The 24,541-nt window shown below is 40.6% G+C and overlaps 1 protein-coding gene and 1 non-coding gene across 2 annotated transcripts in view; both read right to left on the minus strand.

Moving 5' to 3' along the window:
- Window positions 1–249: 249 nt before the first annotated feature.
- Window positions 250–24,541, minus strand: part of LOC129083834 (cytochrome P450 3A12-like) — a 30,020-nt gene continuing 5,728 nt past the window's right edge. Inside the window, exons 3-13 of the mRNA XM_054589837.1 lie at window positions 24,002–24,054; window positions 22,375–22,474; window positions 16,142–16,255; window positions 15,796–15,884; window positions 14,005–14,153; window positions 11,705–11,832; window positions 10,637–10,703; window positions 8,410–8,570; window positions 5,301–5,527; window positions 2,756–2,918; window positions 250–381 (exon numbers count right to left, since the gene is read on the minus strand). Of these exons, the coding sequence (XP_054445812.1) occupies window positions 286–381; window positions 2,756–2,918; window positions 5,301–5,527; window positions 8,410–8,570; window positions 10,637–10,703; window positions 11,705–11,832; window positions 14,005–14,153; window positions 15,796–15,884; window positions 16,142–16,255; window positions 22,375–22,474; window positions 24,002–24,054 (1,347 nt within the window). The 3' untranslated portion in view covers window positions 250–285. The remainder of the gene's footprint in view (window positions 382–2,755; window positions 2,919–5,300; window positions 5,528–8,409; window positions 8,571–10,636; window positions 10,704–11,704; window positions 11,833–14,004; window positions 14,154–15,795; window positions 15,885–16,141; window positions 16,256–22,374; window positions 22,475–24,001; window positions 24,055–24,541) is intronic.
- Window positions 3,663–3,803, minus strand: LOC129083969 (U4 spliceosomal RNA). Its single transcript, XR_008530535.1, has one exon. It is a non-coding gene; the product is annotated as a U4 spliceosomal RNA (small nuclear RNA).

Raw genomic sequence — 24,541 nt, forward strand, 5'->3', positions numbered from 1 at the left:
CTTGACTAGTGCTAAGGAAGAGCAGGTGGTGCTAAATGGGGGCGGATGAAGATAGTATAAAAAGAACCCAATAGGCTGGGCCTCCATATCTGGCACTTACTGTGTCACCTCCCTTATATTATATAATATATAATATTCTGTATAAACACGGGGAAAAGATGAATGTACAGAATCCCTAGTTATTTATCAAGTGCAGTAGGTTAAGTTCATTTCTGGATTTTATTCACAAAGTTATTGAGCTCTCCGGTGTCAGGGATGCAGCTTCCTTGAAAAACAATGTGTAAGTCAAGTTCCACTTACAGTCCCATCTCTCAATTCAGCCATTAGAACAATGGGTTTCTGTGGTTGAATAAATCCATGAGAATTTAATTTCAGAGGGACCTGCAAATGTTAAACAGCATATGAGAACCAGTTAATGAAACACTGTCAACAACAGAAGCAGAGTAGATTAGATATGTTAAGGACAATAATGCTTTATGAACACACAAAAATTATTTTTAGCATAATATATCTTTGATTCTTTATACTTATGTGATAAGCTGTCTCGACTGCTCAGCGACAGTATTCATCAATAAATTCATTCAAAAAAATATCAATAAAGCACCTATTCTGTGCCAGGCCAGAGACAAATCATTTTGGTTTGTATTTGCTTTTTATTTAACTTTAATAAAACGCATCCTTTAACTAAGTAAAAAGGATGAGTTCTTAAAATTTAAACCAGATTCTTTGGCATTACGGTAAGCTATTTGGAAAGCCATATAGAGTTAATATTGTGCATAATGGAATTTGTAGAGTAATCCGAGTATGTATTACATGTTTTAGTTGTATGGACCATCCTCAACTTCTAGAGCCCAGTCACCTCTCCCAGTGGAAATGTTCCAGTTTTGTGATGGGAAAAGCTCTTTGTGAAGCATTTCTTTTCTAACATCTCCTGGCTCTCAAGTGTAATATAAATGGTGAAGTTCTGAAGACCTATCCATTGCTATGACTATTGTTCTTTCTAGTGCTATTTTCTTTTTATTAAAGTGTTTCAGTAAATAAACAGTGTTAACAACAATCAACACAAACATTCCTGATATAGTCACAAATAAAAATCCGCTACTTAATGAATGCCTCAAATAATGTTCTTCTATCAAGTAACAGGCTCATTTTTTATCTCCATTCTCACTCAGTCACTCCCTCAGTGTCGGGGGAGCCACCCACACGGTAACCTTCTGATCTCAATTGATGGAAGGGCAAGAAAATTGTCATGAGGATGAGAAGCACCAGACTTCGATGACTGGGAGCTTGCAGGGAGTGTCCGTCCCACCCCCGGGTGTGCCACAGGCCCACTGTCCCTCAGGGCTGAGTCCCCCATTTGTACACACTCAAGGACAGCTACACAGCTGCCCAAAGCCACAAATAAGACTCATCCATTTCCATCCTCCTCCTCTTCTGTGATAGAGCCTATTTAAGGAAAGGAGCTACATAAGAAATGCACGAGTCCTAGAAATAAGCCCTATTAAGGGGCCCTGCTTGACATGAGCTAATGGCAGCTGTTCTGTATGTTCTTCAGAGGAGAGATTCCATATCTTTCTATTAACATAAAACATTTCTATTTTAAAATTTCTAATGGAAAGTATATATATCCCCTGTGTACAAACCAACACACATAGAAAATGCACACTGCAAATGTCATTTGTTAAGTTTTTCAAATTAAATCATTTAAAATTTGTATCCAAGTCTCCAGCTCAACTGCAAAAAACCAACCAAACAACCAAACAAAAACCTCTTTAAGCATTTCCTGCATCACTGCAAGGCACCATGGGGAATTTATGAAAGGAATAAAATGAGGTGCTAGAGTTAAAGACATTCTTAGGTACAAAGAAAACACAGAGAACCAAACTGGATAGTTTCATGATAAAGGCTTAGGTTAGATGGTATGACAGATGATACCAGCCTGCAGCAGCGATAATAGAAGAGAGTAAAGAACAGACTCTGGGCTTGATAGGGAAGGCTCCTGGAGGGGCTTTGGGAGTGAACTAGGACTTGAAGGATGAGAACAGAATGGGGGGGCGAGCAGGAACATCACAGAGCTCTTATTAAGATGTAAACAATCCCAACTTGATTGCAGCAGGGCTCCCAGAAGCGGGGATCAAGTAGCTAAGTGGCCCTGGACTGTGGGAGTTCTTCACATCAGGCAGAAATGCTCTAACCAGTGATTCTCAACCTCCGCGGCACATGAGAACCAAAGGGGGTGCTCTGAAAGCCACACAGGATGAATTATTTTAGAATCTGAGATGGCCTAGGCATGGCCTTTTTCAAAGCTCCCTGCTGATTTCATTGTACAGCCAGGGCTTGAGAACCACTGTCACAAGAGCTTCTGTAACTTCTGGGGGAGAAGAGCAGCATTCAAAGGTCGTGACCCATTATTATCACTGCACTTCAGGGCTGTGCACTGTGCTTCCCCTTCCTTCCAGTGGACTTGAAACCACATTTAAAACTTTTCTCAAAGGACTCTGCGTCATCGCGTCACACTAACTGCATTCACTCTAGATGGCCTTTGCGGTTGGGTATTTATAAATCACAGACCTAGCACTCCAAACTAATGGGATCTTAAAGGCCACAGGCGACTCCAAACAGATTCTCTGGCTTAGAGTATAACTTATTAAACGATATTCATAGATAGATACATACATACATAATCTCAGTTTTTAACAAAGAAATCTCAGTCAAGCATTATTTATGCAGAGTGGTAATGTGTTAAGCGTCTGACCTGTGTTTCTTTGCAAGTCTTGAAGGAGAAGTTCTGCAGAACTCTGACGACAGCAAGTTTCATGTTCATGAGAGCAAACCTCATGCCAATGCAGTTTCGGGGTCCATTTCCGAAGGGCATGTATATGTAAGGATTTATGCTGTCCTTGTTCATCTTACTGAACCTGGTTCCACAACAGTAGATGAAAACAATTATTGAAACATAAACACCACAAGGGCTACACACTTGTGGTCCTCACTTAGGTGCCTCAACCAGTAGCATACAGGCTACTTCTGTGGGTTCGTCAGGGAGATCCTGTTACGGTTATTTTGCTGTGAGAATTGTAAGCTACAGATCCTTTCCATTCCCCTTACCCTATAGGAGATTTCAGTCTCATTGAAGAGATGATCTGAATGCTGTTTAAAGGAAAATTTATCTTTAAACACTAAATTATATTCAGGGTGTTGAGAGGTTCACACTCTGAAAGGTAAAACAGAAATGAAGCTAATTGAAGGAAAAGTAGGTTCCTACCGCCGTCAAACTCACGTTGGTCACGGGCTCATGCAGGAAGGGAGCAGGAGTAATACTTCCCTTTAGCGAAGTTGCTATTTTTTCTTTCCCTCCCCTCGCCGCCCCCCCTTCTCTGACCTCTCCTCTTCTGCCCCTCTCTCTCCCATTGAATAACTTAAATCAGATGACTTACATGGGTATATGACGCTCCTCTACTCTAGTGTCATCACTGGTTTTCTTATATATCAGTTCCACTAGGCTATAAATTACTTGAGAGTTAGACCAATGTTTTAATCAAATTTGATTCCTCAACGATTTGACTATATTAAGGAAAAAATGAGAATTTGGGAAAGCGATCATGGCATGACTGTTTTTATGTCTGTCTGTCTGTATGTATGTGTTTGCTTATTTATTTCAGTCTCCATAGAGACTGTCAAAAATTGCCAATGCCAACTATATTTCAAGTCACCATGCCAGTGTACTGGGAAATGTTTTCAGTTAGTAAAAATCTTGTCTCGGGTAAACCTCATTGGTTCCGATACTGCCACTGTGCAAAGCTGGTTATGTGCTTTTAAGAGATTCGTATATTTTGGAGAACACTGGAATATTTATAGACGGTGTACATTAAAATAATACGTGAGTCAGGATGATGGTAGAAGCGGTGTTGGATAGTGCACCAGATGTAGGCTGATGGCTGTAAGGCAGGTGATGGGTACACATAGACGCATTAAAAGTATTCTGTGGACACAAGTAAACGTCGTATTTTTTCTATGTCAAATATACAAGTATTTGTATAAATGTCAACAATTTTCCATAACAGGCATTTTTTAACATTTGGATTTCTAACTGCCTTGCCCACTTCCGGAAACAGTGAGCACTTACTCTTTGCTGATGACTGAGTGATCAGAGAGAAGTACAATCAGTGATCTCTGGTTTCATGTTCATGAAGGTCCAGGGGAAAACTGCTGAGCTTAGAGGAACCACAGGGTCCCTGGTCCAGAAAACAGAGGATCTGGTCACCTCTGACTTCTTTCTACAAGTACTTTGTGTAGGCATTAGGCTAGAACTAAGAACACTGTGGCAAATGATACGAGGTCCCTGACACTAGGGACCTTATAATAAGGCTAATGAAAAGTCTAGACCCCGGCTAGGGCCCCCAGTAGTTCATCCCAATTTTGCTTATCGATACAACAAATGGGAAACATCAGCTCTTTCTAGAGTTCAAGCTGTGCCCAAAGCCAGAACGTGGCTCTGAATTTCCCGAAGAACAAACTAAAGACCACTCTAGGGGTAGTACCTTAGGCATAAAGAGAGCAGATGACTTCCCTTTGGGAGTCACCAAATACTGAGAGGAGGAGCAAGCTCATGCAGGACTGCAGCCAAAGACAGCACTGGGTACCGGTGTTCACCTCTGCCCTCAAACAGGCTGCTTAAGCCATCGGGGAGAAAAACCTCTCAGGTTGTCGGCCTGCGCTCTCCCCATAATGCTAAAGGAATAGCAGCCAGTGTGAAATAAACAGAATCTGGGAACACTGGTGGTAAATTCAGAGAGCTAAGGAAAACAGAAAACTTAAAGAAATAAAAAGAGCCTGTATCTATGAAATCAGATAATGGTTCAGTAGTTTATGGCATATGCATACAGTTACTATATATATAGTTATATACTATTTATACAAATATAGTGATGGTTATATATAATGGATATATATAGTCCAACATTAGTATAGTTCACTGTTAAAGCAGTTCAAAATAAAAAAATTCCTACTTTAGTTTTAAAAAATCTATATATGCTTAGAAAAATGTCAGTAATGACATATATCATATTATTAATGAAACCGATCTTAAGATATTAGGGCTATGGACAAATACAATTTTCTCTAGTCTCAGTTTGTAAAATTTTGACAACAATGATCACTCTTGTAATAAGAAAAACAAACTTCTAAAAATAAAAAGGTGTACATATAAACGATTGCATGACCGTATGTGTACGAACAGACATCAGAAAATCCTCCAGCCGCCTGGGTCAGGGGGGTTCCCTTCCCCGGGGGTGCAGTACCTTACGGGACGGAACTCCTCAGGCTCTGCCCAGTGTGCTGGATCTCGGTGAAGAGTGAAGTTTGGCACCATCACCACTGTGCCTTTCGGAATGAGCACCCCATTGATTTCCACATCCTTCTTACAGACTCTCTCAATTCTACCAGCAACTGGGAATAATCTGAGAGATTCATTCAACACCATGTCAAGATACTCCATCTGGACCAAGGCCTCATATGTGGGAGGTGCCTGGAAAGAAAGAAATAGGTTTTGATACACTGAGATTTGGGATCAAGTTTCAATTCTGTCTGTGCAGTTAGGAGTGTTAGGAGCACCAAAGAATACCTTATTTTGGAAACGGGTCTTCGGATTTATAGACGTTTGAATATCTGTAATGTCCTTGACTGACTAAATGGCCCACTGAGATGTGTGGAGTAGTTAGCGGATGGGTGACCTTTGGGATAATCCTCTGAACAGGACCTGGCATCCCTCACATCATGTGAGCAGATGTGACTAAGAGCCTGTGACTCTCACTCTTAACTGAAACATGCTGAAGTCACCGTATCCTTCAAAAGAGAGGCCAACCTTCTGTACCAAGGAAAGAGAATGTGTAAAAGAGCAAAATCCCTACCTGACATAAAGTTTGTTAGTGGAAAAATTCTGCTTGCACAGGCATGGACAATAGGGGGGTATCGACTGTGGGAGTGGGAGTGGGCATTGGGCAGGGGGGAGCAATGGGGACAAAGGTGGAACGACTATAACTGAACAGTAATAAAAAAGAAATAAAGTTAAAAATTCTGCTTCCTAACTCTTTATATATACACAATTTGGAGAGAAACATTATATTGTAGAGAAAGTATAAATAATTTGGAGAGAAACAAGTTCCTTTCTAAACCAAATATGGCAAGAGAAGGGTAGGACTGGATGCTCGCTCCCAGAGCACACGATTTCATTCTAGTGAAAGTTAGAAAGAGGCCGAACCCCACTGAGCTCCACGCTGCCTTATTGGAACTGTCTGCTAGTTGTTGCTTCAGGCATTGACTGGAAGCTGTGGCGATCTCAAGCAAGACTCTCCAGGCGCAGAGGCCAGTCTCTACACCACAAGAATTCCAGTTTTGTCAGATATCTGAAAACAGTGTGGGCAATATCTGGTATCACTTGGTGTTATGTTGAAGGGGCAATGTTGTAGAGGTGAAACGTGTGGCTGGTGGCTTCTTTACCGCTCACTACACGACTAGTGTATGAAAGCCATTTCACCTTTCCCTTGCTCCGTTTTCTGATATGTTACATGGAAATGATTAGAGTTGACACTTCATTGGGTTGAGTGGCAGAGATATTTACTGCTGGCCCAATACCCGTGTAGTCTCCACATCGCGCAGCCCTTTTGAAGTTAGGGAAAACCAGCTTTGGGAATGGGCTGTGAACTGAGGTGACAAATGTAACTTCAGGGCCAAAACATACCAATATCTAGTGAGCAACACTCTAGTTCTTTTTTCCGCAACAACATGAAGGCCTTGTGTTCCAGAGAGTGAAGCTTTAAGAGTGCGGAGCCTTTTTAGCTTACTTTTCCTAGTAACTACGTGGAGCAGAGATTCCCACTCCCATCCTCCTCTAACAATCCATGTTTGAACATAATGTCGTTTGGAACTAATCCTTTGCTATGTAAAGCCACCAAGAACTGGGTGCTAATCTGTAGCTATGGCATGACTTACTTTGTCCTAATACATAATTTTAAAAGTTGAATTTACTGTGTGATGTTGCTTAATAAAATTATGTAGGTTTCTGGTGTACAATTTATATCATCTGTATATTGTACTGTGTGTTGACCACTGCAGGTCCAGTCTCCTTCCATCACCATTTACCCCCCCATAATACTTTCTTCAACCTCCCGCCCCCTTACCTCCTGGTAATCACCATGCTGTTATCTCTGTGTGTCTGTGTGTGTGTATGTGTGTGTGTGTGTTTGCATAATTGTTTTGCCTTTTTCACTCAGTCCCCCGACTCCCCGCCCCTCTGACAGCTACCAGTGTTTTCTCTGTGAGTCTGTTTCTGTTTTTAATACATAATATTTTTAAGGATTAATTTATAACTGAATTTATAAAGGCATTTAGAGCAGACATATATAGTAAGAAGTATATTCCTACAGTGTTCTTGTTGTTGTCATTGTAATTATTAATATAAGAAAGGGAGAACATAATGCTTTAGCTAGTCTCTGTTGCTTAGTGACCTTCTCATCTTATTGCAATAAAATGAATCCCAGTATAGGCTTACCCAGAGAAAAAAGACAATCTCCTCTAGTTGGAGTCTAAAATATACCTTTTACCTTGGATCTGAAGGGCCTATTACACGGAAGGGTCTTAAGACCTGCCCAAAACCACACTCTGGACTCAAACTTATGTCTTCTATTTCCTACCCTATGTTCTTTCCTGTATACCAGGCTTCTCCTAGGCTGCAAAATTTGCCCAGAGAGGGAGATTGCAATAATGGTGCCCGTTATCCACTCATCCTGTATCCATGACCTTAGTCATCTAATTTTGGCCTCTTACATTATGATGCTGGGATTGGCCATGGGGCATGCTTTCCACCGACAGAATGTGGCTAATTGTGATGCAAACAGAGTTTTGAAAGGCACCCATATGATTGGGCTTCTTGCTCTCTCTCTCTGCCATCGGGAGAGAAGAACACACCCATGCTAGCTGTTTGGAGTATGGGAGGCATGTGGAGAATGTGTGGCGCTGAATCAGTCCAATCAGCTTAGCTATGGCCATTCTAGGTCAGCCGAGAGCCAGACCAGAGCAAGTCCAGCCAATATCAACAGAGATAACTATCGAGACACTTGAGAAATAAATGTTTAATACTAATCGCCACTGAAGTTTTCAGATTTTCACTTGGCATTATTGTGATAACAGATAACTCATACACCAAGATCAACACTTTTTTCAAGAGTCTTACGTATTTGTGAATAGCACACATTACCTGTATTTCTTTTTTCTCTGTACATCCTTCCTAAATAGCACAGGTAGAAGACTTGATGCTTATGCTCTTTGCAAAAATTCTCCTGGGAAGTGGTGAGGAGGCATTCTTGCTAAGGTTTCGCTTTCTCCCCCGCTCTCCAGGTATCACCCACTCACCTTATTGGGAAACGTGGCATCAATCTCCTCCTGCAGTTTCTGCTGCACATCGGGGTGAGTGGCCAATAAATACATAAGGAAGGAAAGAGAAGTGCTAGTGGTCTCATAGCCAGCAAAAATAAAGATAACAGATTGGGCCACAAGCTCCAGATCAGACAGAGCTAAAAGGAGAAAAAAATGTTATAAAGAAAGTCAATGTACAACATCACAGTTTAAATGATGAGAAGTCTCAATAAAACTCCCAAACCCCTAATGGAAAAATTGGAAAAGCAATTCAGTTTAGATTGGGAGTGTTTTGCACTCTGATGTGTATGTTACAGAGCCTTTTTGTAAAGGCAAAAGTTGTCTTAATTTAGTTTTTCACAATGTCTCCACTATTCTTGACAGTCTGCATCTGGCTATGCACCCTCTCTACAACATTGCTGTGCCATTTTGCGATATAGCATTTTTGTGTAACATGCAGTTTTTTCAGCATGTCCATTGCAGAATCCTAAAAGCAGTTTAGCTACAAGTAATTTGGGATGGGATTCTAACCCCGGGAAAAGTTTAAATTGTTGTAGATAAAATATACCTCGAAAAATTTTGAGGGACGTTGCCCTAAGGATTATGCAGGGAAAAATTAGAGGATCTTTCATCCCAAGCATGTTTGCAGAAACTTAAGAAGACAATATTGGGCTACACATAAAACATGGTTACTCTAAGTATCACCATATCTTCTCACCTCTATGAGGAATCTCATTAATAAAACAGGCTAATGAACAAAATAGAACCACAGGCATGGAAACATGGAACAGACTGAAAATTACCAGAGGGGACGGAGAGGAGGATTATGGTGGACAGAAGGGGAAGGGACTAGACAAAGGACATGTACGAATGACCCACGGTCATGGACAACAGAGTGGGAACTGACTGTGGGAGTGGGGGATGAGATGGATGGAGGAGGGCAAAAGGGGAAAAATCGGACAACTGTAATAGAATACCAAGAAAAAAGTTTTAATGAAAAAATTTTTAAAAATACACTCAGGAGGTAATTAAAAGAAGAAAAAGAGAGAAACCTAGAATTTTCTCCTTCCAGAAAGTAAGGAAGTGTCCACAAAGTAAGATAGGTAAAAATGATACAGGACACTCTGTACTATAATGGTGGGTATATATCATTATTCATTTGTTAGAACCCTAGAATGTACAACACCAAGAGTGAACCCAGATGTAAACTATGGACTTTGTGTGATAATCATGTGTTAATGCAGGTTCACTGATTGTAACAAAGGAGCCACACCTGTGAGGGATTTTGACAGTCCGGTAAGCTGTGCATAGGTAGGGGGTCTATTGAAAATCTCTGTACCTTCCATTCAGTTTTGCTATAAACCTAGAACTGCCCTAAAACTAAAGCCTATTAGAAAAATAAAATTTTAAAAAGAAAAAAGAAAGCCAGAGCCTACTTAAAAGAAGGACTCCAGTGGACAAACCGAGAAAATTTGACCATCAAAAAAGAAAAAGAATGATTTAAGAGAGTCAATTGATAATATATGAGTTCATATTGATATATATATATAAACAAATAAGTCTATGAGGGAGAATGGGATGCTCTTCCTTACAATGAAACATAAATTCATAAATGTAGAAGAAATGATGGATTAGAAAGTCATCAGTTTTGCAAGCAGCATAGTAATAATGATTTCAGACAAAATCCAATAATGGATGATAAAACTAGTAGGTGGAAGTTTGAAGAGGAACAGAATATCTACTTAATCTTAAAGGCTCCCTGAAAAGTTACTTATTAATAAGGGAAAAAAACCTTTACAATTAAGCCAGTGAATACAATTTCAAAGGAGTGTTCCAAGTTAAGGGTACTGACACCGGAGCAATATGCCGCCTAATGTGATGAAGTCTTAATGCAAATCTCCAGGCAGAGATTCTGAGCCAAGCAGCTGGGGGAGGCCAGAGAGGACACAGTGGAAACAAGCTCCCTGGAGGTTCCGATGTTAGCAATCCGCAGACAACAGAAGGCAAAAAGAAATCTTGTTTATGGTGCCCTTCAAGCTTTGAATAAAGTTATGCTCACATGTTTCTAGAAAGTGCCTCTGGCTACCATTTCTATCTGAGCATCTCTCATTTTTCATGTTGGCAGAAATTCTTATCTACATAGAAAACTTCATGCACATTTTTAGAACCGGTGCCTTCCTCTGAGCCTTCCCATCACTGACCCTCTGAAGTGTGCCTTCTTTACCTTTATGGGAGTCCGTTTCTTTGGAATTCTGGGAATTAATCATCAGCTGAAGAAAATCCACTCGGTGCTGGAAGTCGAAGGAGAATATTCAATGTTAGGAATAAATCAAGAGTCTAGTACTTAATTCCTTTCCTGATAACATGGCTCTTTCAGATCCAGAAGTGTGACTAGTGCAGCTTGAGTCATCAGTGAACACAACCTGGAGAGCAGGATGTTTCCCTGAGAGAAATCCAGCCATTAGATCCAACCGGTTCTTGGTCCTCGCTGTTTCTGATCTTTGGCTTCTCTCACTTCTGAACATAACTTTCTGGTCAAAAAGTTGCCTGCTTCCTCTCTTGTCACACCTGCTTGCTCACGAAAAAGTCCCTGACCTCATTATTTTTTCTGTAGCCTTAATTTTTAATGAATGGCCACACAGATTAATCTCCCAACGCTTGAAGAATTTATCGGCACTTTTCCTGTGATCATTTTCAAACGTCCCACCATCCCAGACCTCTCCACAATGTTCAGTGCAAACCTGGGGTACCTAACCCTATCACCGTGACTTGCAGACATTCTTGTACTGGCCTCCAGGTCTGTGAAGGTAAAGCTGGGTTGGCCAGCTTGTACCCTCAAGTCCCAGAGAAGACTCCTGCCCTCTCGGTCTCTGAGCAGGCTCAAATTTAACATAGAGTGCACTCTCTCAGGTGCCTCATGGGGCCCTCCATTGCAGAGTGTGTAAAGTAAGAGGCTTAGAAGGGATGTGATTATGATTTTTTCACAGTAATTTTTATACTCTGACATTTTATTGAAGGGAACTGGTAAACTTTTTATCTCAATCATATTCATGCAGTGATATACTAAGCTTTGTGTTTATTCTTACATTTTAAACAATGTCTTTCTGACTCATTTTTAAATTTTCTTTCTTAACCTCCACCTTCTTCGTTGCCTACAGAATGTTATAACTTTCCTCCTATTAACAAAGAGTCTCTATCTACCTAAAATAAGAGAAGTACACAAATCATATGCATACAGTTTGATAATTTGGCAAAAAGTAAACAAACTCATGTAACCACCGCCAGATTTTACCTTTTGTTTATCTTGGAGGCGACTTTCTTTTATCCTTTTGACAGATTTTATGAAAAAATCAGTAACACTTTTTGGAAATACACAAATATTTAACGCTTCAAAAATTGGGCTAAAGAATGGAAAGAGTGCTGTAAGAAAAAAAAAGAAGGCACAGTGACAATACAAAGTGCACCTGGAGCAATCATAATTTTCTCTGCCAATCAGAAGTGTAAGAGACACCAGGCTTCTCAACAAGGAGCCATTCTCTCTATGACATTTGCTCAGACTTCCAAGCCCATGGCTGAGCAAGGAGAAGTCCACATATAAGGGCCACCACTGTAGCAGAGAGATCAGTGGCCCCTTCCTCATCTTTTGGATGACCAAAAATCCAGGATTGCATTCCTGAATGGCTTTGCCTTTTATCTATTAAACTACGCTGCCTTTGAATAAAGCAGACCAGAGTCTGATAAAAGGTGCTGGGACAACTGGATACCCATACACAAAAGGATGAAGTTGGACTCTTACATTATACTATACACAAAATAAAATAATAAATGAATCAAAAAACTGAACATAAAAGCTAAAACTCTCTATTCTTAGAAGGAAATCTAAGGGAAGCTATTTGACATAGTTGGCAATGAATCTTAGACATGATACCACAAACACAAGCAACAAAAGAAAAAAATGCATAAATTGTAGAACATCAAAATAAAAAATTTTCTGCTTTCAAGGACTCTGTCATGAAAAATAAAAGACGTCTAGAGAATGGGAGAAAAGTTCTCAACTCATATATCTGATAAGGAATATATAAAGAATTCTTACAAGTCAACAACAGAAAGACAACCGACCCAATTATAAGTGAGCAAAGGATTTGAATACGAATTTATCTAAAGAAGATACAGAGATGGCCAACAAACATATAAAAAGTTGCTCCACATCATTAGTCATTAGGGAAATGCAAATCAAAACCACAATGAGATACCACGTCATATCACTAGAATGTCTGTAAGCAAAAAGATAGAAAAAGGTCATTCAAGTGTTGGTGAGGGTATGGAGAAACTGGAACCTTCATACGTTACTGGTGGGAATATAAAATGGTGCAGCTAGCATAGAATAAAGTTTAGCCGTTCCTTAATAGGGTAAACACAGATTAACATAGGATTTAGCAATTCCACCCTAGTGTGGAAAAGTGGAAAGTAAAAGATGCCCAAAAGACTTGAAACAGGTAGGTAATTAAGAAAAGCTTGGGCAGGATGTTTATAGCAGCAGTATTCACAATAGCCAAAAGGTGGAAACAACCCAAATGTCCCTCAATTGGTGAATGAATAAACATAATGCAGAATGTTAATACTATGGAATATTATTTTTCCATAATAAAATATAAAGTACTGACACATGCTACAACATGGATGACACTTGAAAATACTATGCTAAATTTTAAAAAGCCAGACACAACAACCCACATATGTGATTCTCTTTATACAAAGTATCCAGCATAGGCAAATCGATAGAGACAGAAAGTTGATTAGAGATTGTTTTGGGTTAATGGGATTGAGATGTTAAAGTCAAAAAGTATCATATATCTAAGTTGACAAAAATGTTCTAATAATTAATATGATGGCTGCACATAACTAAATTTACTTAAAAACCTTCTTTTTCAGTTTCATTGAGTTATAATTGACATGCAGTACTGTATAGGTTTCAGGTGGCCTGATATACCTATGTCGCAGAAAACTAAGCATAGTAAGTTCAGTTAACAAAAATCACCTCATATAGTTAAAAATATTGTTTTTCTTTCCATCTGATGAAAACTTTAAGAATCTGCACTCTTGTTTATCTTATAACTGAAAGTTTGTACCTTTTAACCACCTTCATCTAATTCCCCCACCCTCAACCTCTGCCTCTGATAATCACAGGTCATTTCTTGTATTTCTATAAGTTTTTTTTTTTTTTTAGATTCCACATATAAATGAGAGCATACACTATTTGTCTCTCTATGTCTGACATTTCACTTAGCATAATGCCCTAAAGGTCCATCCATGTTGTCATAAATGGCAGGATTTCCTTCCTTTTTATGGCTAAATAGTGTCCTATCATATCTATCTATATCATATTTTTTATTCATTTATGTTGACATATACTAGGTTGTAAAATTGATAGAAGTGTATATTTTTAAATGGATAAATTATATAAAATATGAATTATATCCCCAAAAACGCTTTTATAGATAGTGGTGGAGAGAGAGGAAGAGAAAGAGAGAAGAGGACAGGGGAGAAGAGGACAGGAGAGTGGAAGATAAAGAAATATAATAGTTTACATACTCAGGCAAAGAATGAATGGATCGAGGAATCTAAATCTTATAAGCTTTTTTGTTTTCTCCACAAAGGGATCTTGTGGGTTGTTGAGGGAATCCACGTTCACTCCAAATGATGTGCTAGTAATCACATCCATGCTGTAGGCCCCAAAGATGCTGAGTAGAGAAAAAAGACAGAAAATTTAAATCAGCGACTCTTTACTATCCTTATCCAACACATACAACAAGTAGGGCATGTAAATTCACATACTCAGGAAAGACAGGTAAAGAGCCACACAGCTGTCAAAACCATCAGCTGGATCATCTGAAAATCTATGCCCCTGTCACACAATCATAAGATGTTCATCAGGTGCCAGTGATGCAGCTGGCCCTGTGCTGGGGTTATGGGGACACCAGGGCAAGTTAGACCCACCTGTGAGTGCAAGTACATTAGTCAGACGGATGGAGACCCATAATCAGACAAACTACCGTAGTGTGTTTTGAGTCTGGACAATAGCAGTTGTTCCATGTTTGAGCAGGACAAAGGATGGATAATGAACTCTTGCTAGTGGCAGCAGGAAAGGTGACATTGACCTAGGTCTTGCCTCACTGCGGTATCTATACTCAGAGCTGACTCCTCTTGAGCACCTTACAGAACAGCAGCGCACTGGTCTGAGTTGCCAGGAATGTCATTACTGCTTCTCTACACTCCTGCTAAAGCCCTGAAAGACCCACCCAGCTCAACTCCAGCAATCTGAGGTTGCCCTGAGGGTGGACTCATTCCTCTGCAATGTAAGAGCTAAGAATGTTTCTGGTTTAGAAGGCAGATGAATCTTAGATAATGTGTGAATTACTGTAAACTAGCTAGAAATCTCAGTGGCAGTTATGCTTCAGATCTAATGTCTTTACTGGAGCAAATCAGTATAGTCTCCGGCACCTGATATGAAGCTTTGTTTAGAAAATGTCCATTTTTTTCCATCCTACTGTGCAAGGACCTCAAGAGGAGGTTATTTTTAAAAATTTTTGTCTGTTTGTTTTAACCCTTTTTAAACCTAGTCAACAACTTATATCTAGTTAAATTTTTTTTATATTAAGATGACTCTTAGATTTAAAAAAATATTGTTTCTGGTTTAAAAAATAATAAGAAATCACTCCAGAATGGATTTGGGGGAATCTCACTGGTAAGTAAGCATATATCCCCAGTTTTCTCAGATTAGTTCCAGTTTGCATCATTTGTTCCTGCATGGTTTTTTAAAAAATGTCTTACTTTAGACAATTAAATGACATGGTCCCTCTATCCACAGCCCGTACAGGACCTTCTCTCTTTTGAGACTAAAGAAAGGAGACGTGGTGGTAAGATTTAATAGTTAGTATTTTTCTGGTATGCTCACCAAAATCATGAAGGGGTTTAAGTTGTTCAAAGTTCCACTTTGTAACTTCCCTGCCCCACCCAATGCCCACCAATATGTACCAGCGCCTTCCTCGGCCACTATATTTCAGTCTCCACACTGAACCCTTTGGCACAATCATGTTTCTTATTCTGGACGATGCATCTTTGTCTTCCAGAATATCCATGGTGACAATCAAGCAGACACATTAATCCTGGTCCAGGTACACAAGAGAAGGCATTTCCCCCCTGGCTGCCCTGCCTTTTTGGGTGAGCCACATCTTCTTGGGTAGCCCATTGCAGTTCTAACGCCACACACCTACTTCCCTTTGGTCACTAGAGTAACTCAACAGTGGGAATTTGGGCCCTGTGGCAGGCAGCTGAGGGCCTTGGGGCAGAGCTCAGAATCCCAGCCTCTGGCCTCCTACTTACTCTTTCAAGTTGATGGGTTTGCCTTTCTCTGTGTTTTTCCTCAGGTTCCTCACCAACACATCTCCGTACTGGTTAATGATGGGGAACATCTAGACACAGAATATAACACCACCCAAAGTTAAATGTGATGATCCAAGTCCTAGAAGGACCTAGTTTTCACACGCACGGAGCAGTGAGTGATATTTTATAATGAATCTCACAATGTCATTTCTAGGACATAAAGATAATACCATTTTTAGGAGGCTCAAATTCACCAGGTTACCCTTGGAAAGAAACGATCTTATTTTCTGCCTGTCCCCAGATGCCTTCTTTAAGTTTCAAATTAAATGTCCTCTTATATTCTTACCTCCTTGAGCTTTCCACTAGTGAAGGTTGGAGACAGCAACGTTCGTATTCTCTTCCAAGTTTCATCCTCAGCTATAGAGATGGCACTTTTCATAAATCCCAGTGGACCTATAGCCTAGAGTTGAAAGCAAAAGTCATTTTCCCCTACATATGCTGTAGAGGTCTCCACAGTTGTAGAAAATTCATTAAGTGGTTATCGGTTAATCAACAAATATTTAGTGACTGTCTACTTCGTATCAGGCCTTAGGCTAGATACTCAATAAATACTTATCTTAAATGTCTAGCATCCTGTGAGGGTGGAGGAGATATCCAGCCACCTGATGTGTTTCCCAGTCTTTATTCCAATCTCTTTTTCAAGGCAAATGACCCATGTGTTTGGGAAACTGCTATTCCAGTGGAATAGATAGGAATAAGACTCAGTACCTCCTCCAGGGCTGTGCAGGATAGAAGGAGATTCTTGACTGATATCCAGACAACCTTGGCAAACTGTATGTTGCCTCAGACCAGTTCTATCTTTACTCGTTATATCTATAGTATGAGCAACTGGAAAAAAACATGTCTTGGTATGGTGATTTTAAAAAATGTAGTTAATACTTAAAAGATTAGGAATCTATTTGCTATTATTTTAAAAAGATACAATCACAGGAGAATTCTTTTCTCATACATTTTCCACTAGGGATAGAAGAAAAAAGAAAGAGGTAATTCCATTTTGCAGGCTGGCTTGATAGGCCGGTCCCAAAAAAATGGGACCGGCCTATCAAGCCAACCTGCTTGAGACTTTCTTCCCACTTTTAATACTGTATTTTGCTTTACAATGAACATCTCTACTACACATTCATGACAAAAACTCACCAGCTATGAAGAGAGTGAAACTTTCTCAACTTGATAAAGAGCATCTACAAAAAAATGTACAGCTAACATCACAGTGAATAATGAAAACCTGGAGTAACAGCAGCAAGATGGCAAAGTTAGAGACTCTAGCATCTGCTGTCCCACAAAGAACAATTAGATGGCTATCCACGAACAAAAATAGGTCTAGGAGAGTTCGGCAGTTCACTCAAGAAGCTTCAGAAAGAGAGCGCATCAAACAACCCTGAGAATAACTGTACAAAACCAACAGGGAGTATAGTGTATTTTACCTGCATGATCTCATCTCCCAGGCCAGCACTGCTCAATGCCAGAAGGGAACTCCCAGCTTGGGAGACTTGCCCTTGCTGAGGAAAAAGCAACGGGGTGCCTGACAACTTTCCTAACTTTTCAGGGCACTGTATAAATGGCCTGCTTTGGTTTCACTATGCCCACTATACACTTTGCTAGGGACAGTAAAGAACAAAGAAAAAGAGCAGGAACTACTAGTAATAGTCGTTTGTCAGAAGCTGTCATGATTTTCCATGTCCTGCTCTCAGAAGACCCCAACAGACTTTGCTGCTGGGAAACCAATAGCCAGCACAGCCACTGTGAACACCCTGCTGATTTTGGTGCTGATAGCTCCACAGGTTTTCACATGTGCAGATTCTAGCAGCCTGAGTCCTGCCCTACTGCCCTCCACATCCCCCAGAGCTGCCCCAAGTTGTGCTACCATCCCGAGCCTCCGGATCCACTGCAGCAGCCAGCCCTGGTGTATGTGACTGGGCACGTGTGTAATACCTGCAGTTGTTCGGAGACCTGAACGTAGCCCTGACTCCTGTCAGGATAAACCACATCTGCCCACAGCTAACCCGTGCAGCTGCACGCCAGCACACTGTCCACCTCAACCCCACTCACTGCAGTGCATGTGCCTGCAGCCTCCCCATGCCACCCATCACTGTGCACTGACAGCCCAAACACTCTAAGCTAATTCTGTGCCCGCAGTTGGCCCCAGTTCCTGCCACTGGTCCGGGCCCTTACCATGAGGCATATGCCTGCCATTAGTGCCCGCTGATAAGCATTTCATACCAGCAACTTTGGCCACTATTACTGCCTGACTAAGTCCTTTGTCACTGGCCCCGTTGATGCTGTTGAAGACCCCAGTAGCCCTTGCAGCTGCTGTGGAACCTCAGTAGTTCATGATGCCAAGGATCATGCAGATGATGATGCTGTGAATTTCAACTGCCTAAGCCAACCATGCTCTCCTGACCCGGAGTCCCCATGCACGCCCACACTAGTACTGAGGGCCAAAGGACACTCCAGTATGTTCCAAAACACAAGTAAATTCTTTACTTATTTAAATTATTATGTAAAGTTTGGAAGAATTGATGGCTTCTTCAAATGCAGACACTCATGAAGGCGACAGGGTTCACGAAGAATCAAGGAAACAAATTCTGGCATTTGGAACAACATGCATGAACCTGGAGAACAACATTCTAAGCAAATTAAGTCAGGCAGAGAAGGAAAGAGATTGCATAATCTCACTTGTACATGGGGGGAAAAAGTCAACCAAGAATAACAGGATAGAAAGATGGTTATCAGAACCATCTTTCCTGGGAGTGTGGAAGAAAGATACTGGCCAAAGGCTACAGACTTAGTTATAAGTAAGTTCTGGAGACCTAATGTGCAACAGGGTGACTTAAATGGATAGTACTGTATTGTATACTTGAAATTTGCTGAGACAGTAGATGTTGACTGTTCTTACCACACACTGATGGATATGTCCATTCGTTTGTGATAATCATTTTCCAATGTATGCATAAATCAAAATATTACACTGCATACCTTAAATATATCCATTTTATTTGTTGCAAATAAATATATAAATTAAAAATGGCAAAACCCAGAAGGCTTTCTCCTAAGATCAGGAACAAGGCAAAAATGGTCATTCACACCACTCTTTTATAACATCCTACTGGAAGTTCTAGCTAGTGCAGTAAGACAAAAACAGAAGTAAAAGGCATACTAGAATGAAAAGGAAAAAATAAAGTGTCCCTATTTTCAGGTGACATAATTGTCAATTTGGGAAATCTCAAGGAACATTAAAAGAAAACTCTGGAACTAATAAATGAGGCCGGCAAGGTTGTAGAATACATGATCAACAAACAAAAATCTACCACACTTTTATGTAATAACAATGAACATTTGAAAACACGATACCATTTACCGTCATTCCAAAGAAAAGAAAATATTTTAAGTGAAAAATTTAACAAAAATTTAATGTATAGGATTTCTCTGCTGAGAACTACAAGATATTGGCAAAAGGAACAAAAGAAAACCTAAATAAATGGAGAGACATTCTGTGCTTATGGATTGAAAGACTTGACCTGGTAACGATTATAGATTTTCTCCAAATTGATCTATATGATTATTTTCAATTCTTATCTAAATCCCAACAATTTTTTGTAACATAGATAAGCTTATTCTAAATTTGTATGGAGAGGTAAAAGACATAGAATAGCTAAATCAATTCTCAAAGAAAGTGGAAGGAATCATTCTACATGCTAAGAATTACCATGTAGCTATGGTAATCAAGACTGCGTGGTACTGCTAGAGGACAGATACACAGATCCATGAACAGAACAGAGAATGAGAGACAGATGCACACAAATAGGCCCAACTGATTGTTGAAACAGTTCAAAAGCTATCCAAGGAGGAAGGATAGCCTCTTCACAAACGGTGCTGCAGCAATTAAACATCCATTGGGGAAAGAAAGAACCTTGACTTACACTTCACACTTTGAACAAATATTAGAACAAAACAGATCATAGATTTAAATGTAAAACATAAACCTATACAACATTTAGAGAAACAGAAGGAAATCTTTTGTCCCTAGGGCTCAGTGAAGAGTTTTCAGAATCAGAACTAAAGGTGCAACCTGAAGATGGAGGCATAGGTAGATATGGCTGGCCTCCTCCACAACCACATCAAAATTACAACAACCTACAGACCAATGATGACTCGAAACCCTCAGAAATTTAGCTGAATGGAAATCCAACAACTGTGGAAGTAAAGAAAATACATCAACCCAGAAAGGTAGGAGACCCAGAGACCCAGAACGGGTGGGTCACACACCCACGTTTGGTGGATAAAACCTCGGGGGGGGGGGGAATATCTTAGAAGCAAAGGGTCCCAGCCCCACAGTAGAACCCCGAACCCAGGGAACAAGTGACAGGAAGATAAGCCCCCATAACGTCTGGCGGTAAAACCCAGCGGGATTGGAGTTGGCAAAAAAAACTACTGGACTCCCCGGCAGTTGCACGTAAAAGGCCCATGCTGGATTTACACAGATGCACTCCCTCTGAGCTCCAGCACCACTGGGGTAGCAGTTTGAAATGCAACAGTGGCATACAGGGAGGAACTGAAGTGTCAGGGTGAGAGCTGGGGGACAGCTCTGTCCCAGAGAGAAAGGAGGGCAGAAGCCATTGTGCCTTTTCTGAGCCATACCCCCACAGTGCCACAGCTTCAGCAGGTGAGAGCCATATATGAGGCTCCATCAACTTGGCTTACACTGTTTGCCCAGCCCTGGCAATTACTTGAGCTCCACCCCATCCAACTTGTGGGCCTGCTCCCAGCCCTATACCTCTGGCTAAGTGGCCTACGTCCTGCACTGGCAGCAGCCAGCTTTGCCTCAGAGTTGGGCTCTGCCCGGGAACCTCCAAACCCAACACAAGTAGCATCCGGCTGCAGATCACTTCGTAGCTCACGCAGAGTGGCCCCCAGTGTGGAACTCAGGGCCAGGTGGGGGCTGACCCTGTCTGGCACCACCTGGGAAACCCCAGAGCCTGCACACCCAGCAGGCAGCTACAGACAATGTTGAGCACCATCACCGTGCCCCTGCAAGGCTGATCCTCCACAGAAGGTGGACGTTGGTAGTCAGTGGTCACAGCCAGCCCTTGCATCTGACTAGCCTGGGTAAATCCCTCCCATTGATCTGCCAACAGCAATGAAGGCTCAACGACAAAAGGAGTGTGTACTCAGCCCCCATGAGTGGCGCACCTCAAGTACCCAGCTTGGGTTACAGTGGGGGCAGTGCCACTGGACCCTACCAAGAAGGAGTTGTACCAGCTCTACCTAATATGCAGGAAAAACATCACAGGGAGGCTGCCAAATGAGGGGACAAAGAAACATGGCCCAAATGAAAGAACAGCTCAAAACTCCAGAAAAAGAACTAAACAAAATGGAGATGAGCAATGCAACAGATGCAGAATTCAAAACACTGGTTATAAAGGTGCAAAAGAAACTCAGTGAGTATTTCAACAGTTAAAAAGGAGCCAGGCAGAAGTGAAGGATATAACATGGAAACCAACAATTTACAGGGAATCAACAGTAGAGTGCATGAAACCAAGACTCAAAACAATGATATGAAACACAAGGAAACAAAAAAACAACCAAACAGAAGAACGAGAAGAAAAGAGAATCCAAAACAATGAGGAGTGCAAGGAGCCTCTGGGACCACTTCAAGCAAACCAATATTTGCATCATAAGGGTGCCAGAAGGAGAAGATAAAGAAGAGCAAGCAGTTGGAAGTCTATTTGAAAAACTAATGAAAGAAACTTCCTTAATTTGGTGAAGGAACTAGACATGCAAGTCCAGGAAGCACAGAGCGTCCCTAACAAGATGGATGGAAACAGGTCCACACCAAGACACATCATAATTAAAATGCCAAAGGTTAAAGCTAGGGAGAGAATCTTAAAAGCAGCAAGAGAAAAGCCATAGTTACCTACAGGGGAGCTCCCATAAGGCTGTCAGCTTATTTCTCAAAAGAAACTTTGCAGGCTAGAAGCAATTGGCAAGAAATAGTCAAAGTCATGAAAAGCAGGGACCTACAACCAAGATTGCTTTAAGTACAACACTTGTTAAAAACGTACAGCCTGTTTAAAATGGAAAATTGGCTTCATCAATAGTAAAAAGATATTTGCTCGGCTAAAGATCCTGATTCAAGGGAAAGACAAAGTACACACTGAAGCTATAAAAGAATAAAAAGAGGGAGACTTCTGGTGATAAAACAGTTCTGAATATCGATTGTGGTGATAGTTACACAAATATACATATATGATAAATTTTTATAAGCAACACATAAACAAATGAGTGCACATAAAACTGATGAAACCTGAATAAGCTCGCTGTATAGCACCAATGTCAATTTCCTGCTTTGATAGTGTACTATAGTTATACAAGTAAAAGGTACTATCTGGGGAAACAAAATGAGAGGTATGGGCTATTCCTGGATTTTTTCGGTAACTTCCTATTAATCTATTGTTATTTGAATGTTAAAAATTTAAAAAGATATATAAACATTTAATTTAAACAAAAATGGATACCTACCCGCCGATTTGTGAAGACAGAATAGCATTCTTTCACCAGCACTGTTTTGATCATGTCTGGATCGGTGATAGCCAGCACAGGCTGTCGACCGTCATAGAACCTGTGTTGGGAAGACAGAGCTGATTAAATCTAACGAGTCAGTTTCTGCAGCTGGAGCCACTCCTGGAGGTCCAGACTTTCATTCTGATGTTACATAACACATACTCCTTGTGATCATTGTCAGAAATAACATGAGAACACTTAAGCCTACGTGGCTTACTTGGGGATTTCCTATACTATTCTTGATCATTTTTTGTATGCTTCAAATATTTCATTATCGAAAAGGAAGTTAAGTTAGTAAATAGATGAAGATGAGTAAACAATCTGAGAACATGAAAATAGTGAGAGCCTACCCATTCAGTCACTTAAAAATACACTTTTGGTAATGGGAAAAATACAATAAAGATAAAAAGGAAAAAAATACACTCTTGAAGATACATCAAAAACAAAAAATGCATATGACAGAATATTAGATGAAAAGTGTAGATATAATGATCACAAATATGTAAACCTGGGTCTGCAAATAAAAAAGACTTAGAATGCTCAAAAAGATATAGCAGAAATAGGAATGATTTCTTTGCCTTATTTTCTAAAATTTAATTACTAGTTTACAACTGATTAAAGGGAATATTGTAACTGCTAAATAGAGGCCCTTGGTAGGATCCAGTTTATAAATATTTAAAATAAATGACAAAGAGAATAAAAAATACAGAAGAGGATATATAATTCATTTAAAAACATTTTCTGTTCATCACTTGTATTTATTCTCTATGTGGGCCCTACGTGGGCCTCAGGCTCCAAGCAGGCGACATCTGTCAGCAGCAGGGCATGTCCTCTCCTGCTGCTCTCACACCCCCCCAGCAGGCACGGCCACTGGTACTGGCCAAGGCCACTTTACAAAATCCTCACGTCCCTGAGCCCACCAGGGAACGGCGTGGTTTAGAAATAGCCTACCTAACTTAGAAGTCAGTAGAGCAGCATAGATAAAGCAATACTTACATAAACTAAACCTCTATTGAGAAGTTTGGCCTTGGAATTTTTTTAAAAACCCAAACTCCATACTTGTAGAGAAAGCAAAAAAAGAAACTGAGCAGATATGGTTTCCCATTCTGTTTACCTATACCTACAGTGCTTTTACCAAAAGACACAACAAATCCAAGTTTAAAATGAAGCATTTTGGCTTTCAATTAATAGTCAGTCATGTGGGAAAGGAGTTATCATAGTCATATATTAGAGGGGTCTGAAATAATGCATAGAACCCAGTTAAAGGAGACCTAAGGGAGGGAAACTAGAGAAGAAGGGCATAATGAGACACTGGACAGAAAGTGGTGCCAGGAACCCCTGGGCCGTCAAAGTCTAGAGAGTAATGGCAACATGCAACTCTCCAACTTGATTCAGAATGCAGACCTGGACACCTGGGGACATCTGGGATCCCTGGTGGGACAGGCCTCCAAAAGCTTTACAATAGGTGGCTTTATCCCCAGAGGTCCTGGGCTGAGATTGTCCTCCACTCCAGGGGGCCCTCATCAGAACAGCAAGAAACTCCAGAAACATCAGAAACTCCAACGGGAGTTTCCCGAATACTCACCCCCACATTTTTCCATACTTTTTATAACATTCCTTGTCAAAAGGCACAAAACCCTGCAAGGAGAAACAAAATAAGACCATCAACCTGAATTCCTGACAGCTACCTCTAACTGGGACCAAAATGACTCAAATCCCATGAACTCAGATTTACTGTAGTTCACTGGCTGGTACAGGGAAGCTCTCATTCAGCAGTGTCTTGGGGATCAGAGAAAATAGAGGAGATATTCGAAATGGAGAATTTAAGATCACTCTTGAAATTTCTCCAAGTAGCGCTGACACTTGACTTACCCTTGCCTACGATACTAAGTGATTCCTTGTCTTTTGGAAGCGTTTTGTTTTTTGTTCTGTGTGTGTGTGTGTGCTGTCTCTAAAATCCCATTACCCCCGGGAATTATTACCTCCAGAGACTCCACAACGGAAGCCAAGGGAGAATTAAGAGTGGCCTGCACACTCTTTGATCTCCTGCTTAAGCATCTTTTCATTTCTCTCATGAGCCCTCTCTGAATTCCAGCAGAATGGGGAACTTTAAGACACCAGTACC

The sequence above is a fragment of the Pteronotus mesoamericanus genome, unplaced genomic scaffold, assembly GCF_021234165.1.
Source record: "Pteronotus mesoamericanus isolate MK-2021 breed Mesoamerican mustached bat unplaced genomic scaffold, CSHL_Meso_final scaffold_167, whole genome shotgun sequence".
Lineage (NCBI taxonomy): Eukaryota > Metazoa > Chordata > Mammalia > Chiroptera > Mormoopidae > Pteronotus > Pteronotus mesoamericanus.